The sequence below is a fragment of the Ovis canadensis genome, chromosome X (assembly GCF_042477335.2).
Source record: "Ovis canadensis isolate MfBH-ARS-UI-01 breed Bighorn chromosome X, ARS-UI_OviCan_v2, whole genome shotgun sequence".
Lineage (NCBI taxonomy): Eukaryota > Metazoa > Chordata > Mammalia > Artiodactyla > Bovidae > Ovis > Ovis canadensis.
Window position 1 is genome coordinate 15,326,941 of NC_091727.1, and position 20,022 is coordinate 15,346,962.

Genomic DNA, 20,022 nt, shown 5'->3' on the forward strand with positions numbered 1-20,022 from the left:
TCTTTGTCTCTGCATCCCCCACCCTGCCCCTCCGTCCCTATGTCTCTCTGCTTGTGACTCTGTCCTCAGATCGAGTCCAGGAAGCGCCTGGCCAAGACAGTGCTGGTGTTCGTGGGGCTCTTCGCCTTCTGCTGGCTCCCCAACCACATCATCTACCTGTACCGCTCCTACCACTACTCCGAGGTGGACACCTCCATGCTCCACTTCATCACCAGCATCTGCGCCCGCCTTCTGGCCTTCACCAACTCCTGCGTGAACCCTTTTGCCCTCTACCTGCTGAGCAAGAGTTTCAGGAAGCAGTTCAACACCCAGCTCCTCTGTTGCCGGCCTGGCCTGATGAGCCAGTCTCACAGTGCCGGCAGAAGTACCAGCTGCATGACCTCCTTCAAGAGCACCAACCCCTCCGCCGCCACCTTCAGCCTCATCAATGGAAACATCTGTCACGAGGGGTACGTCTAGACTCACCCTTGACCCTGCCTCCCTGGTTTTGCTTTATGGCTGGTGAGGAACCCTTGTGTCGCTGGTTGTCTCTGTACCCTCCGAAGACGCTTTGGCAGGCTTGTGAGTGATCTGGGTGGGTAGGGGAGAGGCCCAAATAGGTCACTTGGAAGGCCTATCACGGCTTGCATTTTCCATTTCAACTTGTGGACGCTGCTTCGGAGGTAGAACAAACTTTCCCTTTTTAAGAAAAGGGAACAAATAGGAAATCTTTAAGCATTAAACCCTGATATACAGATGTGCTCAACTAAGTCAGAGAAACTGTCTGAACAACCAGATTTATATAGCAGAGAAGTTGCACATTGACTGCTTTCTGAAAAACTGCCCCTTGCCATTTCTTTAAGCAGAAGCTAGTGCTTTATGAATGTGATTTGAGTCATTTTTCAGGAATATTTATAATCACAAACCAGGGAACTTATTTTTACACATGTAATGTGAAAAGCCAACCCTCAGAGAGTCCCATGTATAAAGGACAGTCCCCAAATTGATAACACTGAAAGCCAATTTCAAACAAATCCCTGAGTTTCTATTGTTTTTAAAAGACATAGCTGAGGATATAGGAAAAACACTCACCACATCATTTTAAGGCAAAAACACAACCAAACACGCTGACACATATATCAAGATCCACATGTGCCTGTAGAGTGACAGTTCTAACTCAATTCAGGTCCTTTTTGCTATTACTCAGTTATAATCATCCATGGTGCCATTCTACCATATTAGAGAAATCCTTTGGCTGGAGGGTGGGTGGGATTGATTATGTTATTTATTCATCAAAAATTTATAAAGATGCATAATAAGTATTTATTTTAGGCATATAGGTTTTCAGCCAACTGTATTGACGTCTGTTTGGCTGTCCTTGTCTGCTATGCTGAAGAATGTGAGACGAAAGGGATCATATTGGAGTGGAAATAGAAACATGTTTACATTTAATGTCTGTTTTAGGTAAAGTCTGTGGCAGGAAATGAATTCAATGTCAGTAATATATGTTTCAGTCTCAGTATGTGTGAGAAAGTTGTAGGGGTCTCAGGTTTAAGAACTGACTGAAAGACAGATATATATACATTGTTTCTACTTATGAAGAGTATTTATAAAACAGCCCATGTACAGGAAAATACTGGATTTAAATCTCTTTTGTTTTCCAACTGAGTAAAAGGATTTGACTCTCTTACTTTAGAAACCCTGAATCAAGTTTTTCTTTACTCAAGGATAGGCCAATTCTGCTAGGTTGCAAATGTGTTAACCCACTTTCAGATGAATCCAAATTCTGCAAATGTGACCTCATGTGTAGCCCTCACACACTAAGACAGTTTTAGTTCCGTTTTTCTCTATCAAGGTGAGATAGAAGAGCCAGCTCTCTTTTCCACATGGCATATTTCATAAGATTTTTCTTTCAGCTTTAGGAGTTGGGACCAAGACTGTTGTCAAGATCTGTACCTATAATTGTGTTAGCTGGAATGAACCTCTGCACTTCTGTTTGCCACATGCACTTATATACTGTACACACCTGCTTTCCTAGCACTCCATATTACATGGGGCCGTTTGAAAAGAAGACAGGTAGTGTAGCTGAAAGAACCAAGGTTTTTAGCTTGATGTCCCAGCTGTGTCTCTAGTCATATGTGTGTGTATATATATAGATATGAGTATCATTTTTTAAAATCTCTAGAATGAGAAGATAGTTCCACCTATTGCTAAGATCCTCTGCGCCCCATCATCTCTAGGTCTGTCTGTAAAGCAGTTATGTAAGCACCTGCCCGCGTTTGTTCCACCTCTGCCACCTCTGCAACAACTCCTCTTGAGAAATCCAACCCTGCGCCATTCTACATGCATGTTCACATTAGTGGAGTGGAAGGAGATAGCCAGTTCCGTCACTTGGAATAATCTGTATGAATGACGTCCCATTAGCTTGTTGTGTTTCGTAATTAGAGCTGAAAGAGACAGTAGAAAACACATTACTCGATTTCCTCATTGTGCAAAGAGTACTCTTCCTGTTCATAGTTCTTCACCCTCCATGCACCTGCTATCTTGAACTGCTGCTCACAGTTTTACCCTTAGCTTTCTTCAAAACTGTTGAGTGTAAGTGACTCAATACTTAGTTAGTTGCTAAAGTGTCTGGCTTCCTAGCATGACTTGTTCAAGCATCTCTGATCTACCTGCTTCCAAAGATAAGTAGGACTTATCTTAATGCCTCCAGTTAACATCATAAGCATAGACTTTGGCCTCCTTTCTAGCTTCTGAATAAACAGAAGATTGATATCTAGCTCTAGCTATGTGTTCTTAGGCAAATCTTATCACCTCTTTGAGACTCTCAAATGAAAAGGTTGGAGGAGGTCTTTGCCAGCCAGTGACCTATAGGACTGGTCACATTATTTTGTGAATCAACTGATTGACCTTAACCTTCTCAGTGGAATGAACTTAGCCAAGCCCTTCTCTAGAGAAGTCAAATTTTTATTTTACCTCCAGAACCTAAAATCACAGTGTAAGAAACCCAAGCCCCCATGTGATATCACGTCTGTGTTAGGGTTAAGCATGGCAGGGGCTGGAGCTAAGACATTTCACGCCTGGCTTCCAAAGATAATCACGTTTAGCCCTATGTCTTTGGTGAGGAGGAAAAAAAAATCAATTTTGGCTGTGGAAAACCATCTGTGTTTATTCAATTGACAGACACTACCTTTCAATCTATCTTAAATTGAGCCTTCCTGAGGCAGGCAGCTCAACAGTGATAGATTAAGCAATAAACAAAGCAATCTTCCCACCAAAGGTTGCTGCAGGCAGGGATTTTCCAGAGCAAGATGGTCCTCCCTGCCCTGCGCAGACAAGGCCCCGCCTTGTCGTTGATACGATGATTCCCCATAAATGTGGATGGCCAAATCCTCTTCTTCTAGCTGCCCTCACACTCCCCCACTGAACATGATCTTCTGCCTCATTAACAAGCCCTGGATTTCCCTGCTTTGCTCCACAGTTTGGTTTCCTCTAGAAGGATGGAGAAACCTTGGATAAATAAAGTTTAGAGACTCCTTCGCACAAACCAAGTTCAGCTTGTTATGAAAATATACGTTGAATAGAAATAAATGAACTTATCCACAGGGCCCACTTAAATTAAAAGTCTTCATTTGTGCCCAAAGTGGCAGCCAGTTATTGCTTTCGGAGTCTATTCATGTGCCAAGTAGCTTTTGATAATAGTGATTAGCTTTGTTTGGGGACTACAAGGATGACATCCTCAATCTATGGACTGCTAAATCAAGGTAGCTAAATCATTTTTCCCAGGAGCCAGATAGAAACAATGATCCTGGTGACCTAACTGTATAAGAGTGGTATAATTGTACAAACTGTGTTGTGATTAGATGGGGAGGTGCAAACTTTCTTGCCATTTGTGACCTTCACACCCACACCAGGCAGGAGCTGTCATCACAGAGTAGTTTAGAATTAACCCTGGGTTGTTGGGCAGAATGAAACACATTTGGCACATTTGTCTAATATTTGACTGAATTTTCATAAAATGGATTAACAGATGAAAACAAAGGAATTAGTCACTCCAGTGGGACCAAACTTTGTGTGAGCTAGTCAATGAAACCAAGCCCTAACAAACTCTACTTCATTCTGAATCTAGATGGTCATTTCTCTCAGCCCCCACCTCAGCAACCACCCCCTGCCCCACAGGCCCAACACAAACACAGTCGTCATATCAAGCAATCTCTTACCATGATCTTGGCCTTCAAAAACACCCATTTTTAAGTGAAGGCTAAGCATTAACTCCAACAGTCAACAGATTGCACACTGAGAACAAACTTTTCTCATGTGAAAGTTGACATCAGAAATGCATTTGGTGGAATTTATCTAAATTTCTAAAAAGTTTCAGAAATCCTCAATTGAAGTGTTACATATCCACAGTTAATTCAAAAAAGGCTTTGCAGTGACCTAGTGTTCATGGTCTGTAAAGCATTTTTATACTCATTGACTCATCTTATCCAAGCCTTTGCTGCTGGCCAGAGAGCTGCTGTACATCCTTTCCTGTGGGAATTTGTAAAGGACATTGACTAGTGACCGTCCACTATTAGATTAAAAGGCCTAGGGAACTATGAGGCTGAAGCATGAACCTGGCTATTGGACCACACTGATGTTCAAAAAGGTGATTTCGTGTGGTTCGATGTAATATGATCTCATTCATTCTCACGGCCCTTTCTGAGCCTATTGAAGAACAGAGCTGATCATTGCCACCTAGTTTATAGGACAGTCTCTTGCCCAAGTGAGTCTATTTAAGTTGGCACAAGGGAGTGAGTGGTTTCATCACTGGTTGCCTCAAGAGAGGCATACTATTTGGAACAACATTCTCCATCTGAATGGAGTTCTGCCATTCTAGACATGCTGGAAGGAAGGGGCTCAACTTCCCCGGGCCCCAAGGATCTGTCACATGCAGTGCTGAGCACATTGCTGTTCATCCTCACCAGCACCTTGAAGAACATTCAGAAGATGAAGCCAAGGAGTGGGGAGATTGATTCACAGTTCCAGGGCCACATGGCACAACTGAATGACAGAGCATTAACCTGGGCCTGCCTCTCTCTTATGTCCTCATCCATTCAACTGCTCAGTGTTGCTCCCCAAATCCAGCCCACATGAGAAGTTCATTCATGGAACCTCATAGACCTACTCTGCATTTTGTCTAAAGGCCTGAAATAGTGATAATGTCAAGTAATATACAATAAGGGCATCAAAGATGTTTGTAAGCACGTAAGTTAAGGATAGAAGCTGAAGTGCAGCACAAAGTAAGTGGGCAAGGAAGTCCGTTAGCTCAGTTGCCCCCAGAGACACAATTCAGTTGCAGTTGGTGGCCCTGGTTCTGTGACTTACTGAGGAGGAGAAAACCTTGGCAAAGGGCCATGTTCACAGAGAGGACCCCAGTGAGAGTAGTCAGTCCAGGCATCCTTCTTCAAATCAGGGTTAGTTGAGGAAAAGGTGTTAGGAAGAGGAAGAACCACTTACTTCCCCCAAGAAAGAGTAAAACATGACAGTGGATGGTTTCCTGAAGTCTGGAGACACTGGCCACATGAATAGCCTTGAATACAAAACTATCTCCTGGACTAAGAGACCACGTCATGGGCTCAGATGTGGACCTGGGTGTCTGGGTGCCTGACCTTAAGGGCCCTGTTATAATCTCAGATGCCTCTGTGTCTCTGCTCTCTCTCAGCTCATGTTCTAGAAGATAAGATTATTTTCCTTTCCCCCTCAAATTTAAATTTCATTCCCAGAGCCATATAGTGCCATGGAAGGACTCACATAATTTTATGGTCTTTTAAAAGGACCATTTTAATGGACAGTAAAACCTCACACATTCAACACCTGATTAATTCCCAGACAAGCTTGAAAATTTTGGTATAATCCAGGATTTCAGTGTTCAGACTGCATTATATAATTGGGCCTGTAGTGAATCCAAATTTTTCATCACTTTACTTCAATTTTAGCTATTGATATTGACAACATTAAGAAAGTTAAACTGATTTTCTTAAAGAAAAAGTTTTTCCTGTAATTTGGCTTAACTGATTAAAATATGACTTTTTTGCATCTGAGTCAACAGGGTTTTGGTAATAAAATTTGTTTAAATGGTCAATTCAGTGAGTTGTAAAACTATCTGGCACAAACTTATTTAATGTCATTTTCTGTTTTGTTTTAAATATTAGATTCATATTTTGTAAATTATAATTGTACTTGTTACTCTTATCTGTAAATATTTATTGCATTAAAAACGTGCACTGTATTAAATAACTTGGAACAAGTATAAATAATGTCATGGCTTGGCTTTGCCTAGACTCCTAAGAGTAATGAATTATTTATAAGAAATTCACAATAATAATATAAATGATTCAGATCCTTTTAAATGTGCAAACTTAACTGTGTGACCTTGTAAAATTCTATCTATGAAGCATGCTCATTAATTGTACTCTTATTTTTCAAGAAATGTTCCCAGTGCTTCTATTATATTGTACCTGGCCTGTATAACATTAAGTCATATCCAATGTAATAAGCTGAATATTCAAGTCACAGAAGATAAGAAATGTGTTTTATTTCTTAATATAATAAAGCATAATTTATGAAATGGACAGATGCATGTATGCAGTGTTCAATAAAAACATAGCTGTTGCATGAGTGTAGTCTGTGGCTATACGCCCCAGAGTTCCTTGGTTCCAGAACTATCTACATCAGAAGCACTGAAATCAACTCATATTGACTTTGGAACATCTGAGGATGTGGCCTAAAAATCAGCATTTTAAAACACCCTAGGGGATTCCTTAGAACCTAAGAGTTTTGTTTCATTAAATGTCTAAAATATATATATTTAACTTTTGAAGAAGTAAGCTGGTCTCATGATTCAAAATTGAAAGCACAGAAAGGTATTCAGTGAGAAGACACTAGGCTACCGCAGTCCGCTGTCCTCATGGTCAGCATCCATCATCACCTTCCTCCAAAGGATGGCCACTGGTATTAGTTTCTTACATGTGTATACTCCAGGACATTATGTATGCATATGAAAATAAATACAAATGTGTGTTTTCCAGCATCCCACCACTATTTTACATTTTAGAGAAATCTTCCCTGGTGGCTCAGATGGTAAAGCATCTGCCTGCGGTGCGGGAGACCCGGGTTCGATCCCTGGGTTGGGAAGATCTCCTGGAGAAGGAAATGGCAACCCACTCCAGTACTCTTGCCTGGAGAATCCCACGGACAGAGCAGCCTGGTAGTCTACAGTCCATGGGGTCGCAAAGAGTCAGACACGACTGAGCGACTTCACTTTCTTTCTTTCTTTCATAGCATATTATATTTGGGCTTCCCTGGTGGCTCAGCTGGTAAAGAATTGCCTGCAGTGTGGGAGACCTGGGTTTGATCCCAGGGTTGGGAAGATTCCCTGGAGAAGGGAATAGCTACCACTCCAGTATTTTGGCCTGGAGAATTCCATGGACTGTATAGTCCATGGGGTCACAAAGAGTCGGACATGACTGAGCGACTTTCACTTTCACTTTATTTTCATATTATAGGCATTGTTTGGTCCCTTGCTTACTTCACCTCACACCGTATCTTGGCAATCTTTCCATATCGTTATATAAAGTTCTTCCTCCTTCTTTCTTACACCTATAGAGTATCTTCTAATTTATTTGTCCAGTCTATCATTGATGAACATTGAAGTTGTTTCCATTATTTTGCTGTTATCAACATTGCTACAGTGAATAACATATATAATTTCATGTATGGACAACTGTTACTTCAAAAAAAAAAAAATCCTAAATGTAGAATCGTGGAATCAGAGACCAATGTACCTTAATAATTTTGACAGTTATTCCAAATTTTTCTCTTTAGGGCTTGAATACCAAAGTTTGAGAGCCTCTGTTTTCTGGGATAATCCTAACCATCAGAGACCAGGAAAGCAGCAAAGAAACGGCAAAACAGCTGGCAGCAAGTGGGGCCTGTCCATGCTCCCTGCACCCTAGGTGAGAAGGGGTAACCAGGCATGCCCACCAGGTATAGTCAGCCAGTTCCTGGAGGGGTGCATTGACACCCAGGTCCAGGGGGCTGTGGACTGCAGGGGATGTGTAACCATGGGACCATCCTGGAGGAAGGCACACCATTTCCCCTGCCATGCACCCGACCACCACGAAGTATAGCACTTGCAACTCCCTGTAAAATTGTAAGTGCTCTCTGAAAGAGTCAGTGCTTTAAATTGCTAAAAGTCATGATTCGCTTTTGTGCCTGAAGTAGACTCTGTGTCTCTAGTTTCCTTGGATTACATGGCACATTTCAGATCTGTCCATGTTAATTGCTCAGGGCTCCACCCAAAGCCCAGGTGATTCTTCCTATTAGAAACTCTGAAATGTGTCTTTGTAAGCATGCTGCCTACCATGTTAGAAAAGAAAGCTCTGTTGCATGCACAGATTGTAGTATGAAGAATTTAATATTCTCTTAGAGTCATGGATTATTGGAGTTGGAAGATACCCCAGAGAATGCCCAGACACAACCCCACATCCCACGAATGAGGAAGTTAAAGCAAAGTGTCATGACTTGTGTTCCCACACAGTCATCAGGCTTTGAGAAAATGAAAACTAATTATCTCAGAGATGACGTGAATGAGGAGAGGTTCATCATGCCCTTCTACTGGAGGGCAGGTGACTCACACAGGCATATCCTGTAACACATGATGCAGAGAAGCTTACTGTTCACTGGGTTCAATATTGAGAAACAATGCTTTCTAATACAAGAGAAATGGGATTATGTGTTGTCAAGAAGACTCACAAAAGCAGGAGTCATGTCTCTTGAATATGGACTGAACTCTGTTCAGTATTATAGAGATGAATTTATAAAAGCACAGCCCCCTTCCTAGAGCTGAGGTCACTTGTCAACCTTGACACCTACCCACTGTGTCTCTCAGGGTGTCCTTCCCACCTCAGAGCCTGTCAGAGGGATTAGACTAGCTCTGACTCACCAGTGTGCTGTTTGCTAGAACAGTCTGTTGCTGTGTCCACTCTTGGGGGGTGGTTTCCAGGATATTGCTACTTAAAGTATGCTCAGTGGGCCAGCCCTGTCACCCTCAACTGGTAGCTAGTTGAAAATGCAGACTCTTATGCTGGGCCTCACATCTGCTGTGCCAGAATTTTACCAGATACCCCTAGTGAATCCTATGCATATTCAACTTGTGGTCATTGGTGTGCACTCGTGGCTAAGTTGCTCCAGTTGTATCTCACTCTTTGTGCCCCCAATGGACTGTAGCCCACCCATCCTCTGTCAGTGGGATTCTCCAGGCAAGAATACTGGAATGGGTTGCCATGCCCTCCTCCAGGGGATCTTCCCCACCCAGGGATCGAACCTGCATCTCTTATGTCCCCTACATTGGCAGGCAGGTTCTTTACCACTAATGCCACCTGGGAAGCCCATGGTGACTGGCAGAGGATATTGTTTACTGTGAAGAAACCCATATTGGGCTTTATATTTTTTCTGTGCCATCTGATGATGTCTACACATTTCTCCAAAGCATCTGGGTTGAGAGCCTTGGAATCCCTTTCCTTCTGTGGCCTGTGTTCACCACCTTAGTCATTTGGACCTAAACTCTGTTCGTACAGACTGGCACGGTCCCCCAGTGAACCACCCCTGCTCTCTAACAGCTGGAAGTATGAGTTGAGGATATCACCCTTGCAGGACTGCTCACCCTTATTGAGAACCCAGATCAGTAGAGACAGAATACATATCTGCGGGGTCCTAACCAGACCTGGCCCTGCTGTCAGCCCTCTTAGTATCTTTTGGCCTTTAGGTTCTCCGAGGATTGAGAACTCTTAATCATAACACTAGCAGGGGAAAACGGGAGCTTGAGAAAATCAGGAGTGCCTTTCTTTTCTCGGTTAATATTATTAAACAGAGTCATAAATTTCAAGACATCAATGCATTGATTGAGATTAGCCACAGGGACTTTGATATCACTCCTTTTTTAAACTCTGAAATCTATATTTCATATAGAAAAGCATATAAAATATGTATGTAGAATTTAAAGAATAATTACATGAACACCAGTGTGCCCACTTGTAGCTTAAGAAATAAAGCATTGCCAATATTTCGGCAACCCCCAGTGGTCCTTTCCTGATGGCATAGCCCTTCCTACCTGCTATGGACTGAATAACTGTGCCCTCAAAATTCATATGTTGAAGACCGAAAGTCATGGTATTTGGAGGTGAGGCCTTAGGGAAAGTAATTAGGTCTTGAGGGTAGAGCCCTCATGATGGTTATTATGTGATGTGTGCTAAGTTGCTTCAGTTGTGTCCAACTCTCTGCGACCCCATGGACTGAAGCTCACCAGGCTCCTCTGTCCATGGAATTCTCCAGGCAAGAATACTGAAGTGGGTTGCTAGTTCCTTCTCCAGGGAATCTTCCCAACCCAGGGATCGAACCTGAGTCTCTTGCATTGGCAGGCAGGTTCTTTACCACTGTGCCACCTGGGAAGTCTCTTAATGGGATTGGTAGCCTTAAAAGAAGAGGAGGAGAACTGGCCCTCTCTCCACTTTGTGATGAGAAAACAGCCCTCACCAAGAACCACCTCTTCTTGCACCTTGATCTCAGACCTCGCAGCCTCCAGAACAGTGAGTGATAGAGGTTTTGTTTTTTAAGCTAAGACACCACCCCAGAGGTAACTGCTATTTTGAATCTTGTGTTACTTGTTTTCTTTTTCCCAACTTTGAACGTGTTCCTGAAGAATTTAATCCTTTGCCCACTTTTGCCTGCTTTTGAAGTCCGAGTGGAACTATTGGGTTGGCCAGAAAGTTTGCTTGGGTTTTTCCATGTTACAGAAAAAGTCAAACGAACTTCCTGACTAAAGCTGGCCAAATATTGTAGGTAATCATCTGTGACTCTCTTTCTTTGCTCTCTACTATGTGTGTGATGTTCACCTGTGTTGAAGCATGCAGTTCGAGTTTGTTCATCTTCATTGCTGTAGAGCATTTTGCTTTGTGCCAGTCTCAGCCTATCAATAACCAGTGCTGTGGGTGGACTGGCCCTTGGGGGTTTTATGATGCCATCAAGAGGCCCTTCAGCAATAACCATCAGAAAACGCTGAAAAAATTAAGTTTTATTACTTACAGGACCTGGAAATTACACAGAATACCTGCTTTTATTGGGGTCAAGGTTGGGGGCCTGGGGTTTTGAGGGCTCACTCGTTAGTGGTGAATTTAAAACATAAAAGGGGGAATTTAAAGCACAGGAAGACAAGAGTACAAATGGTCAGTTATTGAAATCAACCAAGATCTCTAAAACAAAGGAACCCGGAGGGGTGGAAACAGGGTTTGGCTGGTGATGTATTTATTCAAGATAGTCCTCTTTGGGGTTCAGTTCAGTTCAGTCCCTCAGTCGTGTCCAGCTCTTTGAGACCCCATGGACTGCAGCACGCCAGGCCTCCCTGTCCATCATCAACTCATGGAGTTTACTCAAGCTCACATCCATTGAATCAGTGATGCCATCGAACCATCTCATCCTTTGTCATCCCCTTCTCTTCCCACCTTCAATCTTTCCCAGCACCAGGGTCTTTTCCAGTGAGTCAGTTCTTTGCATCAGGTGGCCAAATTCAGACTTAAATTGAAGAAAGTAGGGAAAACCACTAGACTATTCAGGTATGGCATAAATCAAATCCCTTACAATTATACAGTGGAAGTGACAAAGAGATCCAGAGGATTAGATCTGATAGAGTGCCTGAAGAACTATGGACGGAGGTTTGTAACATTGTTCAGGAGGCCGTGGTCAAGACCATCCCCAAGAAAAAGAAATGCAAAAGGCAAAATGGTTGTCTCAGGAGGCCTTACAAATAGCTGTGAATAGAAGAGAAGCAAAAGGCAAAGGGGAAAAGGAAGGATATGCCCATTTGAATGCAGAGTTCCAAAGAATAGCAAGGAGAGATAAGAAAGACTTCCTCAGTGATCAGTGCGAAGAAATTGAGGAAAATAATAGAATGGGAAAGACTAGAGATCTCTTCAAAAAAAGTTAGAGATACCAAGGGAACATTTCATGCAAAGATGGGCTCGATAAAGGACAGAAGTGGTATGGACCTAACAGAAGGAGAAGCTATTAAGAAGAGGTGGCAAGAATACACAGAAGAACTATACAAAAAAGATCTTCAAGACCCAGATAATCACAACGGTGTGATCACTCACCTAGAGCCAGACATCCTAGAATATGAAGTCAAGTGGGCCTTAGGAAGCATCACTATGAACAAAGCTAGTGGAGGTGATGGAATTCCAGTTGAGCTGTTTCAAATTCTGAAAGATGATGCTGTGAAAGTGCTGCACTCAATATGCCAGCAAATTTGGAAAACTCAGCAGTGGCCACAGGACTGGAAAAGGTCAGTTTTCCTTCCAATCCCAAAGAAAGGCAATGCCAAAGAATGCTCAAACTACCAAACAATTGCACACATCTCACACGCTAGTAAAGGAATGCTCAAAATTCTCCAAGCCAGGCTTCAGCAATACGTGAACCGTGAACTTCCAGATGTTCAAGCTGGTTTTAGAAAAGGCAGAGGTACCAGAGATCAAATTGCCAACATCCGCTGGATCATGGAAAAAGCAAGAGAGTTCCAGAAAAACATCAATTTCTGCTTTATTGACTATGCCAAAGCCTTTGTGTGGATCACAATCAACTGTGGAAAATTCTTCAAGAGATGGGAATACCAGACCACCTGACCTGCCTCTTGAGAAATCTGTATGCAGGTCAGGAAGCAACAGTTAGAACTGGACATGGAACAACAGACTGGTTCCAAATAGGAAAAGGAGTACGTCAAGGCTGTATATTGTCTCCCTGCTTATTTGACTTATATGCAGAGCACATCATGAGAATCCCCATGGACAGGGGAGCCTGGAGGGCTACAGTCCATGGGGTTGCAAAGAGTTGAACACAACTGAACGATTAAGCACATACATGAGACTCTCATGCCCTCCAAATTTTTTAAAAAGATTTTTTGAAATGAATCATTTTTAAAGTCTTTATTGAATTTGTTACAGTATTGCTTCTGTTTTATGTTTTTTGTTTTTTGGCCGTGAGGCATGAGGGATTGTAGCTTCCTGACCAGGGATTGAACCTGCACCCTCTGCTTTGGAAGGGGAAGTTATAACCACTGGACCACCAGGGAAGTTCCCCATTCCAATCTATTTTTTAATTGATAAAAAAAATATGTGAGATATATGTGTATATACATATAGTCTAGTAATCTTATTAATGGACTTCCCAGGTGCCACTAGTGGTAAAGAACCTGCATGCCAATGCAGGAGATTTAAGAGACGCGGGTTTGATCCCTGGGTCAGAAGATTCCCTGGAAGAGGGCATGGCAGCCCACTCCAGTATTCTTACCTGGAGAATCCCATGGACAAAGGAGCCAGGCAGGATCACAGAGAGTCGGACACAACTGAAGTAACTTAGCATGCAGTGTTATTAAACTCTTTTATTGGTTTTGGTTTATACGTGCATAGTTTAGGCTTTTTTTAGAAACGTAAATCACATCCCCTGTAAATAATGATACTTGATCTCTTTTTTTCTAATTTGCCTTATGTTTCTCTTTCATGCCCTATTGCCTTGACCAAGACATCAGCACAGTATTAAATGAAAGTGATGAGTGAGCCCCTCACCTTGTATCTGAACATCAGAGACAGGGCTTTTAGGATGTCCTCATTGACTATGATGTTTGTTATAACATTTCATATTAGATTGAAAAATATAAAAATTGGTGGCATTTGACCATTTCTGACTTACAAAAACAGCAGTTTCATATATTTTAACATAATAGTTGCTCTTATCAGGTTAAGGTAGTTTCCTCCTATTCTGATGTTTCTTAAAGATTTGGAATACTTTTTTAATATTATGAATGGTGTGGGGTTTTTTTCAAATGCTTTTTTGCAATTATTGAGTTGACATATTTCCATGTTTCTTGTTATTGTTTGATTTCTAAATAATAGAGCAGTCTTATGTTTCTGGATTAAACTCAATGTTTCTTATTTGATATTTTGTATTTATAGTCTGTAATGAACATGTCCTGTGAATTCATGTTGACTGAATTATGTCCTGTGACTTTATTTTATTGTACTGTGTGTTCAGATATTACCTGTGCCTGTTTGCTTTCTCTTTGCTATCTATAATTCTGATTAGTTTCTCATACTATTCTATGTATCTTATAACCTCTCTTTCACATTTTCCTTACTTTTGTCTCTCTCATGCATTCTGATTAATTTCTTCTGATAAATATTCCAAAGTCCCCTTTTGAGTTATTTATTTTTAACTCCTAAAAGTTCCGTTTCAAATTTGTATGTCTATTTTTCAAAATTTCTTGTTCTCTGCATGCATGTTTAAAGTTATTCATTATTTATTTTACTTTTATAAGCTGTTTTTAGTCTATAACTAATATGTGAAATCTTTATAGGTCTGTTTCTCCTTGCTCTTATTTTTTTCTACAAATTCTCACTCATGGTACTATACTTTCCTACCTTCTTTTTCATGATTTCTTTTGCCTCTTGCTTGTATTCCTTAAAAAATTTTATGTGCTGGAATTCTTGGAGATTTGGAGTAGAGTTCCCAGTGTAGAGAACTGACTTTTGCTCTCATCTGTCAGCTGTGGATACTTATCCAGCCTGTCTAAAACTACTAGATTATTGGTTTCAGGTTTTGTTGAACACCCATATGTGTTATAAGAAATGTGAATTGGGGCTGTCTAGGCTCCAAAGCAGCGGGGAAGGCAATGGCAACCCACTCCAGTACTCTTGCCTGGAAAATCCCATGGACGGAGGAGCCTGGTAGGCTACAGTCAGACCCGACTGAGCGACTTCACTTTCACTTTTCACTTTCATGCATTGGAGAAGGAAATGGCAACCCACTCCAGTGTTCTTGCCTGGAGAATCCCAGGGACAGGGGAGCCTGGTGGGCTGCTGTCTATGGGGTCACACAGGGTCAGACACGACTGAAGGGACTTAGCAGCAGCAGCAGCAGGCTCCAAAAGGGCAGCTTATTATTACATCTTCCTGAGGGAATCTCCTCTCTCTCTTCTCAGTACAAAGATTTAGAGAGTAATTTTCATTGCAGTTCCTTGAGACTATAACCCTTTGGGTTCCCAGTGTTATGATGAGGACTTTTGTGTAGACTCTGCCTTTTAGGCAGGCCCTTGGTTTCTTCTCCTGTATTCATGCCCCAGAGAAGTGTGACACTGAAGTTCAAGTTCACATCAGTTTGGCCACTACTCTCAATGTCAAAGACTGCTTTGGTGCACTACTTACCTCTCTGGGTTTCTATCTTATTGCCTATGTTTTCCTGTCTTTCTTGCCTGCTATCAGCTCTTTTAATAACTTTTTTAATCCAGTATTTAAAATTTTTCTCAGCAGGAGGGTCAATCTGAAATATTTTGTCTACCGTATTACTGGAAACTAAAGTCCAGAGGTAATATTTTTTGCTTTTTTACTGTATAACTGGTTTAATTTTTTAAATTAATTGGAGGATAATTACTTTACAATATTGTGATGGTTTCTGCCGTACATCAACATGAATGGGCCATAGGTATACATGTGTCCCCTGCATCCTGAACCCCCTTCCCACCTCCCTCCTCACCCTATCCCTCTAAGTTGTCCCAGAGCACCAGCTTTGGGTGTTCTGCTTCATGCATCGATCTCGCACTGGTCATGTTTTACATATGGTAATGTATATGTTCCAATGCTATTCTCTCAAATCATCCCACCCTCTCCTTTTCCAGAGTCCAAAAGTCTGTTCTTTACCTCTGTGTCTCCTTTGCTGCCCTGCATGTAGAATCAGTACCGTCATTGTTAATATACAGTATTTGTCTTTCTCTTTCTGATTTACTTCACTCTGTTCATACACCTCATTAGAACTGACTCAAATGTGTTCCTTTCTATAGCTGAGATATTCCATTGTGTATATGTCCCACAACTTCCTTATCCATTCATCTGCCGATGGACATCTAGGTTGCTTCCATGTCCTGGCTATTGTAAACAGTGCTGCAGTGAACACTGGGGTACATGTGTCTCTTTCAGTTCTGGTTTCCTCAGGGTGTATGTCCAGCAGTGGGATTGCTGGGTTGTACGGCAATTCTATTCCCAGCTTTTAAAGGAGTCTCCACATTGTTCTCCATAGTGGCTGTACCAGTTTGCATCCCCACCAACAACATAAGAGAGGGTCCCCCTTTCTCTACACCCTCTCCAGCATTTATTGTTTATAGACTTTTTGATGATGGCCATTCTGACTGGTGTGAGGTGATACCTCGTCATTTTGATTTGCATTTCTCTAATAATGAGTGATGTTGAGCATCTTTCAATGTGTTTATTAGCCATCTATATGTCTTCTTTGGAGAAATGTCTGTTTAGGTCTTTTGCCCACTTTTTGATTGGACTGTTCATTTTTCTGGTATTGATAGCTGCATGAGCTGCTTGTATATTTTGGAGATTAATTATTTGTCAGTTGTTTCATTTGCTATTATTTTCTCTCATTCTGAGGGCTCTCTTTTCACTTTGCTTATAGTTTCCTTCATTGTGCAAAAGCTTTTAAGTTTAATTAGGTCTGATTTGTTTATTTTTGTTTATATTTCCATTATTCTGGGAGGTGAGTCATAGAGGATCTTGCTGTGATTTATGTCAGAGAGTGTTCTGCCTATATTTTCCTCTAAGAGTCTTATAGTTTCTGGTCTTACATTTAGGTCTTTAATCCATTTCAAGTTTATTTTTGTGTATGGTGTTAGAAAGTGTCCTAGTTTCATTCAGTTGACCAACTGACTACTTTTCTATTGTGATACCTATCATTAAGTCAGTGAATATAATTAGCAACCCTTAGACTCAAACTTGGGGTTTCCCTGGTGGCTCAGATGGTAAAGAATCCTCCTGCAATGCAGGTAGACCTGGGTACCATCCATGGGTTGGGAATATCCCCTGGAGGAGGGCATGGCAACCCACTCCAGGATTCTTGCCTGGAGAATCTCATGGACAGAGGAGCCTGGCAGGCTACAGTCCATGGGGTCATAAAGAGTCGGACACAACTGAACGACTAAGCACAGCACAGCACAGGCTCAAATTTACTTATTTCCCCAGGGAAGCTGAGACAGAGCCACAGAGAGAATCATATATTAATATATTCTGCTACTTAAGCAAGATGGTATCCTACTCCATTCTGGCCCATCATTTGGCAGTGATGAAGATCATACCCTTGACTTTGCAGAGGGGTCCCTAGAGAATCTCTTATTCTCTTCCCCAAACAGTGTTAAGCATTATACTCAGCCCTCTGGATCCCTGGGTCCTGCATTTGCAGAATCAACTAACTGCAGATCAAAAATACTCAGAAAAAAAAAAAAAGTAGAACCAATTCCAGAAAAGTAAAACTGGAATTTGCCACACACCAGCAACTATTTACATGGTATTTACATAGTATTAGGTATTATGAGTAATCTAGACATGATTTAAAGTATATGGCTGGCCAATTCATGTTGATGTATGGCAGAAACCATCACAGTATTGTAAAGTAATTATCCTCTAATTAAAAATTAAAATTAAAAATAGTATACGAGAGGATTGTGTAAGTGAAATGAAGTCGCTCAGTTGTGTCCGACTCTGCGACCCCATGTACTGTAGCCTGCCAGGCTCCTCCGTCCATGGGATTTTCTAAGCACGAGTACTGGAATGGGCTGCCATTTCCTTCTCCAGGGGATCTTCCCAACCCAGGTATCAAACCCAGGTCTCCTGCATTGCAGACAGGCGCTTTACCATCTGAGCCACCAGGGAAGCCCAAATTCTACAAATACTACACTGTTCATGTAAGGGATTGAGCATCCATGGATTTTGGTATCGTCAAGGGTCCTAGAACCCATCCCCCTTGAATACAGAGGGATAAATGTATTCATATGGTGCCTGCCATGACTTATAGCTTCCACTTGTAAGATTTCTTCTCTCCCTAACCCATGTCCAGGTGTGTCTGAATCAAAATGCTCAGTGGTAATCAGACAGGGTGATTCTCCTCCTCCCCGCTCCCTGCTAGGGCACATGGAACAAAGTATGAAGATAGTTTTGGTTGTCAGAACTTAGGGTGACTCAAGGTGGAGCTGCTACTGGGATCTAGTGGGCAGATGCCTGGGATATTACTAAACAGTCCACCCAACAAAGAATTATCTGGCTCCAAATCTGTATCGTGCTGAGCTTGAGACATGCTGGGAATTGATGAACCCAGGTTTTTCCCATAAGAGGATGAATTCCTCAAATTGTAGGTGACAGAAAATACATCATCAGCCAAAAGCAAAAATATGACATAGCAAGCTAGCATCACCTCTGGGCTGAGAGAAATCGTTCACAGAAATATTTAAGCAGTACATGTTTCAGTCATTGCAGTGCATAAAACTGTCTTTAGGAACATGGACACAGTGTGACTTACTTAAGTAAAAAAGAAAAAAGTCCCAATTTCCAGTCCTGTTTCCCATAAGAGTGGAAAAATCACTAATTGTGTGTTAAATGGTTAAGTCAGGGCATGTGAGCTAAGTCACTTCAGCAGTGTCTTGACTCTTTGTGACACTATGGACCGCAGCCCACCAGGCTCCTCTGTCCAGTCCAGAACAATTAAAACTTCCACATTGACCAAAGGTCTCCTAGGACACCCATGTAGTGATTTGACTGAAATCTGATTATTAGAATTGCTGAGTCAGTATACATCATGAACAATTTCAGTGGCTTCCATTCAGGAGACCATTTTCCCTCAGAAAAATATAATTCACTAGCACTTGAGAAACAAAGAGATATTCTTGAAGTTGATTCAGTCACATTTTAAAATTGATGTGTAACTTAGGACATAAAATATATAAAATTTCAATGATTCTGTACCAAATAAAATTGTACCAGCAGACTTGCTGAAGTCATTAATGAGAACAGATGAAATAATTTCTAGGAGAATAATCAGAGTTCAATAGAGAAATAAAAACACCATGTATAACGTAAAGGGTTTATTATGGGGCTTATTGTGGGGATGGTAGAGCAGGTCACGTAAGGCTATTTTCGCTGCATCTAGTGTTGAGCTGGCAGTTTAGCCAGACCAGCAGTTGGAGGTGAGCTGGGCATAGATGATACCAAAGACAAATGAGAAGCTGGATCTGTCTCTTTCAACCTCCAGCCTCAGTGCTGTGGGTAGCCTTCAGGAGAAGCTGGCTTTGCCATGGCACTGCATGTGTGCTTATCCCAGAGAAGCTAAGGAGGGAAGCTGTGAGGAGATGCAGTGCCATGGCAAAAGCAGCTTCTGAAGGCTACCCAAAGCACTGAGTACTTCCCCTGGCCAACAAGGTGAACCAGCAGATCAGTGGCAGCTCTCCTGGTACTCTACAGCGGGACTGTAAATATAGCAGCTAAAATAGCTGCTGCTTATTTTCTTTTTTAAAAAGATTAGTTTATTTAAATTGGAGGATAATTGCTTTATAATATTGTGATGGTTTTTGCCATACATCGACATGAATGGGCCACAGGTATATATGTGTCCCCCCATCCTGAACCCCCCTCCCACTTCCCTCCCTACCCTATCCCTCTGGGTTGTCCCAGAGCACTGGCTTTGAGTGCCCTGCTTCATGCATTGAACTTGCACTGGTCATTTATTTTACATATGGTACTATACATGTTTCAATGCTATTCTCTCAAATCATCCCATCCTTGCCTTCTCCCAGAGTCCAAGTCTGTTCTTTTTTAGAAACTAAATATATTTTAATAAAAAACAAAATACAAAATATTTTCAGAAAACAGAAATATTTAATCCTTTTCCCACAAATTAGAAGTCACTTCAGCCCCAGAACGTAGTTTTCGATGCATGTATTTGTATGCATGTGTTTCACAGACTGTTCATTAAACTGCTATTGCAAAGCAGAAGGTGGGCGGGACCATCTCAGGAGGAAAGATGTTGGAAAAGCCACACCTCGGAATCATTAGGAAATTTGACATTTTCTAATTTTATCTTTTGACTTCTCATTTCTAAGTATTTTCATTTCTTTACTACAATCTGTCCTTTCAA

At 41.6% G+C, this 20,022-nt stretch overlaps 1 protein-coding gene across 3 annotated transcripts in view; it reads left to right on the forward strand.

Moving 5' to 3' along the window:
* The window catches only part of GRPR (gastrin releasing peptide receptor), a 59,216-nt gene that overhangs the window by 36,220 nt on the left and 2,974 nt on the right, over nt 1-20,022 (forward strand). The window contains exons 3-5 of one of the 3 annotated variants that reach the window (XR_011446286.1): nt 70-449; nt 7,846-7,976; nt 10,440-10,607. Coding sequence is in view for 2 of the 3 variants with exons in the window: in XM_070291366.1 (XP_070147467.1) it covers nt 70-449; nt 4,859-4,994 (516 nt within the window). In the remaining variant the exon portion in view is untranslated. Of the gene's footprint in view, nt 1-69; nt 1,679-4,858; nt 6,594-7,845; nt 7,977-10,439; nt 10,608-20,022 lie in introns of those variants that run through there. The other 2 variants (XM_070291366.1, XM_070291367.1) reach the window with 2 other exon arrangements.